This window comes from Buceros rhinoceros, unplaced genomic scaffold (assembly GCF_000710305.1).
Source record: "Buceros rhinoceros silvestris isolate BGI_N320 unplaced genomic scaffold, ASM71030v1 scaffold3555, whole genome shotgun sequence".
Taxonomy (NCBI): domain Eukaryota; kingdom Metazoa; phylum Chordata; class Aves; order Bucerotiformes; family Bucerotidae; genus Buceros; species Buceros rhinoceros.
In genome coordinates, this window is record NW_010412120.1 from 36,893 (window position 1) to 44,886 (window position 7,994).

The following is a 7,994-nucleotide window of genomic DNA, read 5'->3' on the forward strand; positions in this document are numbered from 1 at the left end:
TCAGCAGGATCCTTCAGAATAACCATCACAGGTGACTGTAAGTTCTTCCCTCTCTATTTAGACGCAGGTTGTTTAGAAACGTGCTTGAACACAATTCCTCCTTCATTCTTCTTGCATAATGCACTTGGTAAATTTGGCTTCAGAAGCTGCGGAGATCATAGGTCACTTCTGAGATGGGTGCCTACAGTGTGTGACTATCTTTCAGGCTCCCTGTGGTGCTTCCTTTGGAGGCTTGGAATATGCAGAAGAAAGTGTGAAGGAGCCCCAGAACTGGGGTAGCTGTCTTAGTTGTCTCACAGATGCTTGTGGAGGAATGCTCACTTCTGAAGTGGTCAAATATTGAGCTCTGAGAGCAAGGTGTGGAGTTCAGGGCTATGGCACCAGGTGTTGTAGCGTCCCTTCCTGCGAATAGGACCAGGAGCACCTCTGAACACACGGGGTTTTTCTGCGAAATCCTAATTTGACAGGATCAAACCAGCTGATATATAGACCTCTGTCAAGATAGGATATCTGTCTCTGGTTTGGAGGAGTAAAGAGTTTATTTTTAGGCACATAATCATTCTTCTGGTGCAGAATATTCATCCATCTTATAAGTCAACATTACTGGAAAAAGAAGTCTGTTGCCACTTTTTGCTTGGAGTTTCACCCAAATCTTCACCTTTACTGGCTTGATACTGCAAATGCAGCTTGTCTACCAAGATTAAGTCTGAACTTCTCCTAAAACTGCTTCAGAATCTGTTTGGCTTACAGAAAGCTCATTTGATGCTTAAAGGGATGAGCTGGACTGGATTGGGAATTTAGAGCTTAAGACATTTAGCAGAGAGTTCAAACCTGCCTGACTGGGGGAAATCTGTTAATCCTTCCTCTCTAAAACCTAGCTGTGTGCATGTGGTGGGTGTGGAGCACAAGTATGAGAATTTCTAGCGTGCTGGTCTGAAACTGGTTTGGGACGTGATGTTCTCTGAAGCAGCAAGGAGAGTAGGTCTCCTTGCTACGGATTTTAGACCAGACTCAATCAGCTATGTGATCTGTTCTTTATAACAGCTTAGTTTTCGAGGAGCTGCTGAAACCAGAGAAGATATTCCCTACGACAGGTTCTGACAGCAAAGGCTCCTTTCCCCCTGCAAGGGGATGGGAGAGCATTGGCTCTGCTCCCTTCTTGCTTTGTCCAAAAAGAAAAGAAAAATCCTTTTTGGAGCATCTGTGAGAGTCCTGGGTGCGTAGCCCGACTATACCAGGCAACTAAAATAGTTCTATGGACTGACTTCAGCAAACTAGACCTGCTCTGCCGGGAGTTATCAAAAGATACTGCAGTCCAGAAATGGCACGACTTTGAATAGACAGAAAGCGTGAGAGGCAGAGATCAAAGCTGCTGAGACAATAAATGGTAGCGGCTGGCAAGGGTTCTCAAGGTCACATGTATTGGAGGGTATGTATGTATGTGCTCCTCCAGACAAGGGCGACCATGTAGGACTTTCAGAGGAGCCTGCACATCAGCCATATAGGGAAATCCCTGGGCTTTGAGAAGGCAATTCTGAGACTTAATGGAAAAGACCTTTTAGATTACTGCTGGGCTATTGTTGTCTTGTCTTCTCTTATCTGGTAATAATTAAGCAGATATACTTCAACTGCTTTGTCTACCTTCAGGAGCTTCGGGTCTTTCTGGGGGAACTCCCTGCTTTGTTTCGCCTGAGCCATAGAATAGCTCTTCATCTTAATCCCAGTACAATAAAGTGGTAACTGTTTGAAATACAACTGGAATCCAGACTGGTCTTAAACCAAGTTGAAGCTGGGAGTCAGCTTTTACTGGCAGAATTTAGGGAGTAACAAGCAGCTAAATTGTGTTGATCCACTTATGCAAAATTCATTAAACTTGTTGTAGAAGGGGCAAGGAAGTAGCAAAACAACGTACTTCTTACCAAACAGAGCTCTCTTAAAGCAGTTGCTTGGGCATTGCTGCTTTTTCAAGAGTAGCTTCAAGCTCAGAAGATGGAGTGCTCAGTAAATGCTTTGGAGTGGTTGGGATCTTACCCCTCTCCAGGGTTCTGAGGTGTCTACCTGGGAAAGCATGTTTTGGGCTGGCAAAAGATGGGGGGAAAACCCGTCTGCCTTTACCTGACTATTGTTTGAGTTCCTTTGTCCAGTTCTGCGCCAAGATGAACCAATTGTATGAGCTGTTGAAAGTTTCCTCTTTGAAATGATGGAGCAGTTGCGTAGTTGAAAAATGCAGCACACCCAAGGATGACTCTGGTGGCCGCAGGCTGGATTTGTGTGCTTGCACCTTCCTGCGTTGGCTCCTGGCAACGTGTTCCCACCGCCCTGCTCATGCCGAGAGAATGGCACCTCCCGAGCTGTCTGTCCCGCTCACATCAAGCGGCACATCCGCAGAAGCGGTTGAGTCTCTGGTGCCAGTCTCTTGCATGGCGCTAAGCTCTCTAGGCAGAGTGTGTTGCCGAGGCTGACATCCCTTTTGTTTCCTCGGGGGAGAAGGGTAGAAGAAAGCCAGATGGCTTGCTGTAGGCTAGGTGTGACCCACAGTCTGTAATTGGACCGTACGGAGACAGATGCGTATGAAGTCTGGCCATGTTCTGGATTCCTTGTCAGAAAACACAACTTCCTGCATTGTTTAAAAGCTCATTCTAAAATTCTTCAGCACATTTAGGCTGAATCGCAAATTCCTAAGGGTTAACTGTAGGACAGTGATTAAACCTTCTCAGTGAATACATATGTTCTGTGAAATGAATTAACAAGCCCTGTGAACTCCTACACCTCCGTGTTCCAAACAGCACGCCTTTGACAGAAGGTGCAGCAGCTTGGTTGACAGAGTTGAGTTGTGGAGGTTTTTTAATGGATGCTTTGAGGCAGGAGTGTAAAGAACTTGTGCATTAAAATGAAACCATTGAAATTTTCAGCTCTAAGTAAGGAAACATTGGTGCGGTCTGTTTGTATATCCATCATCGAGTTTTGATTAAGGGAAACTCTTCATTAGTGGGACTGGTTTGATAGCAACTGCAGGCCTGACCAAGGTTCTCCTCAAGTCTAATTTGCCCAGGAAATGTGTTCTATCATTATGGGACTAACGAGCCACTTCTGTCAGATTCTGTTGGGGTTTCATGGCAGCTTCATTATAGGGAGGAATAATCTGTTTCCAGATGATGAAGTATTTTAACTAGTTCCAGAGATAGTGCTGTGCACACACGGTGTGAGTATGGGAAACTTTAAAATTCAGTTCCTAGTCTGTTAAGATCGGTTTAAGATTGTTGTGAGGCTTCTTCAATCAATGGGATTAATTTGGAAGTGATCCGACTAGGAATTATACCTTGTGGCAGCAGAAGAACATCTGTCAGGTCAGAACACATAGTCATAAATCACAGGGTGCTCTTCAGCCTGCCGATTAAATCCAGCAAAACCCCCTTTTTGTCCCCTTCCATTACGTGAGTGTTTTTCCATAATGAGTACGCTTCCCCGCTGAAGGAGCCTGTGCTTGGGAGTCATGAAGCAGATGGCTGGAGGTTAGGCAGACTTTAAATGGCACGTCTGAGGTGATCAGGAGACCATTTCCGAGCTGGAGATTCACATGCTGAAGTACTGGTTGGTCCTGATTGACTGGAGTGAATCTTCAGCTCAAAAATACCGTAGAGAGGAAGAGCACTTCAGACTTGTCCTTGACCGCAGACAGACTGATTCTTCATAAGTTACTTCTGGGCGATCTCAGATGCTGCGCGTGGTAGTTTCTGCATATTCTGATGGAGGCTCGTGTACAATTTCAAAACCCTTAAAACTGAGTGAAGCCTGAAAATTAACAGTATAAAGTACAAGTAGCATTCATGGTGTTGTCACAGACGCCTTACTCTTCCTACCTTTGAGTATCCTTAAAAACAAACAAACGCCACCACAAGTCTACCTATGCTGAAATGAATGCTGCCATAAAATCTCCCGAATCACTCAAGCGGTCCGACATCCTTTCTTGGTGTCTCTGCTGTGCTTAAACTTACTTTCATGGGCAACTGGGCCTTTCTGTCCCAGGATTTTGAACTAGCCTGTGTGTGTCTGGGGAAGTCTCACCCTTCTGAGCCCATGCACCCTGTTCAGTCTCTTGGAGCTTCCCCAGGGGAGAGCCTGTTTCACCAGCCTGCTCTGCGTGGCGGGAGGAGACTTGGCGTAGACCAAGTGGAGAAGTGACTGAGAGCACTTGCTGCCCTCCCTCTGGAGGAGGGAGGGGATCCACAGCACGTGTGCGGCTCACGATTTTGCAGAGGGACTCTGTGATCCTGTGTGTTCATGCAGTCAGCCAGGGTGTTTGTGTCAGCCCGACCACGGTAGCGATGGCTCTCTGGTTTGTATCTCAAATAGAACCTCCTTTCTCTCAGAAGGGCTTGGTCAAAGGGCAGTGCTTAGCATCAGACAACGGCTTGTTCAGCTCGTTTTCTGCTCGTGTTCTTGCACCATGTCTAATGCTGGTCTTACCAACAGGTATGGTGAGAAAATAAAGAATATTAAAGTAACCCTCCTCCAGGGCTGTGCAAAGTCAGTGCTTAGAGCTGAAAGATCTGCCGCCTCCTGTAATTATTGGGATGGTAAAGATTACTTAGAGGAAATGAGGTGGTCTCTTCTCTGGAGCAGCGCTGCATCAGAACCTTCGGTGCTGTCGGTCACTCAGCACAGCTCACTAGTGGCAGTGAAGCCGGATGACAGACAGTTTTAGCTCTGTTGTGAGTGTGGCTCAGTTTAACTTGCCCTCTCTGCAGTGACAGAGTAGCTGAGGCTGGCTGTGGGGACGGGGTTCCGCTTTTCTCCCAAAGGGCTGTGTCCAGAGCTGAGATTACCGCGTTTGCCCTCTGATTCTGAGTCAGTGCTGGACGTGCCTTTATCTCTTGGTGTTGCCAGTAAAACCGCTGACGTGTTTTAATTACTGTCTTTTCCAGTAAGCAGGCAGTTCGCTCTCACCTACTGACATTCTCCTCTCTCTCTCTCTCTCTCCGCAGACTGCTGTTGATGTTTTTAAGAGGATAATTTTGGAGGCAGAAAAAATTGACGGGGCAGCTTCACAAGGGAAGTCTTCATGCTCAGTAATGTAATTCCACTGCAGAACCTGAAAACACTGGGAATACATTCTACCTGAAGAAGCAAAACTGCCCCTTATCTTTAAGGATAAACTATGCTTCTCTTTTTTTTTTTAATTTTTATTTTTCTTCTGTTAACCTGAAAGATAAACAGTTGGTTTGGAGCCTTTCCCTTCAGATTATGTTAAACTCTGACTCCTGTGCAAATGGCTTCACTTCCATTTTCAAATTTTAAGCAATCATATTTTCAATTTATATATTGTATTTCTTAATATTATGACCAAGAATTTTACTGGCATTAATTTTTCAGTGTAGTTTGTTGGTTAGAATAATCATCAAAATGATGCATATTGTTACACTACTATTAACTAGGCTTGGATATCAGTGTTTCTTTGTGTTAAATGTATACTTGTAAATAAAATAGCTGCAAACCTTATGTGCCCCATTCAGAATCTTTTGTTGATTATTCCTTACCAACTTTTGTGTGTGTGTGAAAAATGTTCATCTGATGACCTTAAGAGGAGGCGTGAGATCCTTGGAGCCAGCGGATTGGTAGAGCGTTGCTTGGGAAGTTGTTAGTGAGTGACACCACCTGATTTTGCTGCTAGAACTCCGGGCTGGCTGGGCAGCTCAGGGCTGCCTTGTGCCCGTTCATGGGAAGGGGACACAAGTGACACCTTCGACTTGGAAGGGGAAGTTTGCGGTTTTGGTCAGAAACCCGCACTGTGATTTTTTTTCCTCTGTCACTGGAAGGGTGCGCAGGCCTGTCCCAAGAAAGGGGATGCAGATGCCCGTGCTGCAGAGTCTTCGCAGGGACTTGTCCCTAGGAGCGCTGTCAGGATGGAGCGGGCTTCCCCAGGTCACAAGCGCAGACTTGCTAAGAAAACGAAAATGTCATTTACAGTAAATTCCACGTCCTGACCAAATCAGTGTGGGCTGTTTCTCCTCTGTTTCTGTACATCTGCATTCGGACGGTGCTGGTGGAGAGGAGGGGTCTCCTGGCCATTCACCGCGTCAGGGTCCCAGCACAGCTCTGGGCCTCTGCCCCAAACTGGCTGCAGATTTTTGCTTGGCTGTTGGACTAGAGGTTTAAGGAGCCTGTACTCTCTTAGGCCTGGAAACAAACAGCTTCAGCTATGTATTTCAAAAAAATGTGCAGCTGACCTACTTTGTAGTGAGGAACAAAACAAAACCCAAAACAACGACAGAAGAGGCTGATTTGGAGAACAGTTAATTAAATGAAGTGTTTCTCATGCTTTTTTGTGTCCATTTCAGAACTTAATTTCTGGCAGAAGTAAAACAGAAGGGAAACTTGCAGTGGTTTTGCAACCAGAATTAGCTTTAATGTTTTAGTCTGTGCTAAAAGATACAAATTCAGTATGTCTTATCTCCTCACTTCTTGTCTGGTGGTCCTCTCGTATTATGTCAAAAATGGTCCAAACTCCTCAATTAAGAGAGTAAGTAGAAAAACTTACTATTTCCTTTGGTCACCATGAGATTAACTGGTTTTCTGGCAAAAAAAAAAGTCTATTTTTCTCCATTTTGAGTATTTCCCAAAGTTTCTGAAAAGTCATTTCTGTTCATTCTGCTATGAATTGTCATACCTTGTACCACGTACAGGTTCTGTAGCTGGGTGATTGTCAGACACGATGAATCGCTGAAGTTCAGCACAGCCCGAGGGCTCCTTCAGGGAAAACCAGTACAGTGGTTGCAGAACCAGACTGACCTGGGGCTGGGCAGGAGGTTTCCTCCACGAGAACCTGTGACACTGGACCGAGGGTAGTTTGGCTGATGACAAAGCTGCTGAGGGTTCAGAAAGTGACCTGTGGAACACAGGAGCAATACGCATCTGTCTGGTGGTATCCTCTATTGCCTCATCATCAGGGGGTAGATCACTTGCTGTGTGACCAGTCTGTGGCACTGCATCACGGACACGAGGTCCTGTGGTTATGTCACACGGTAGAAGTTCTGGAATACCAGAAACCTCAATGACCCCATTTACTCAGGTTTTTTTTTCTAAAACAGAAGCTGCATGTGGCCACACTGGCGATCAGCCTGAGGTCTGAGATAGCTGCTGCATTGGTGTTTGAGGTGTGCCAGCTGCTGAGGCTTCACAGGGGATGGGTGGGGAAACGTGCATCTTGCTAGTCCTGGGATGATCAAGGCTCTGCCTTCCAGGGGTGAGGCTTTGCAGGAAGCCTTGAGGGCAAGTGCAGGTTCTCTGGATGATCTGCAGTGGGAGCTTGCAAGGCTTCGTGTACTGAGCACTCAGAAGGATGTACTGCTCCTGCATGTTCCGTAACGGCTGAAGAGTTGAATTCCTCCACATACCCTTTCCTTTCTCCTGTGGCTGGCTCATCCAGCGGGAGATGTAAATCGTTCCACTTGTCCCAGCATTCCTCTGCTAACTTGATCTGAAGGCCAGCCCGGTGTAATAGTGCTGCAGGTGTAACGAGGTGGGCAGTCAAAGTGTGATGAGGGAACCACTTGTCCTTCGCGGGATTTCAGTTGGCTTCTTGGCCCGGCGCCTTCCAGCAGCTGGAGCCTAATAGAGGCTGGGGCAGCCTCGCGCTTCCTTACACTGACCTAAGAGCTGGCACAGGTCAGGCTCTTCTCTGAGAGAGCCCTAAAATGGGGTGGTGGGCAATCTTGGGAGCCCTGTGTGACGTACAAAAGCAAGAAATAAGTGTCTGCAAAACGCTGCTTGCTGAGGATTGGTGAATTCATACAGCCTCGTCTGGCAGCTGCCCTGATCCTTCGGAGGCTTCGGGGGATTGTGGTGAGTGGTGCACGGATTGCAAGGTGAGACGCGAAGGAAGGAAGTTCTCTGGCCTAGGACAGAAAAAAAAGATGAATACATGCTTGATAGGGCCCAGCCTTATTCTTAAGGGATGATCCTTGGCAGAGGTGAATGCGTGAAGATCCTTTTCC

The 7,994-nt window shown here is 46.5% G+C and overlaps 1 protein-coding gene across 1 annotated transcript in view; it reads left to right on the plus strand.

Moving 5' to 3' along the window:
• RHEB (Ras homolog enriched in brain) overlaps positions 1-5,496 on the plus strand; it is a gene marked incomplete at its 5' end in the record, with an annotated part of 22,528 nt that extends 17,032 nt beyond the window's left edge. Inside the window, one exon of the mRNA XM_010136239.1 lies at positions 4,986-5,496. Coding sequence (XP_010134541.1) covers positions 4,986-5,078 — 93 coding nt within the window. The remainder of the gene's footprint in view (positions 1-4,985) is intronic.
• Between the last annotated feature and the right edge of the window lie 2,498 nt (positions 5,497-7,994).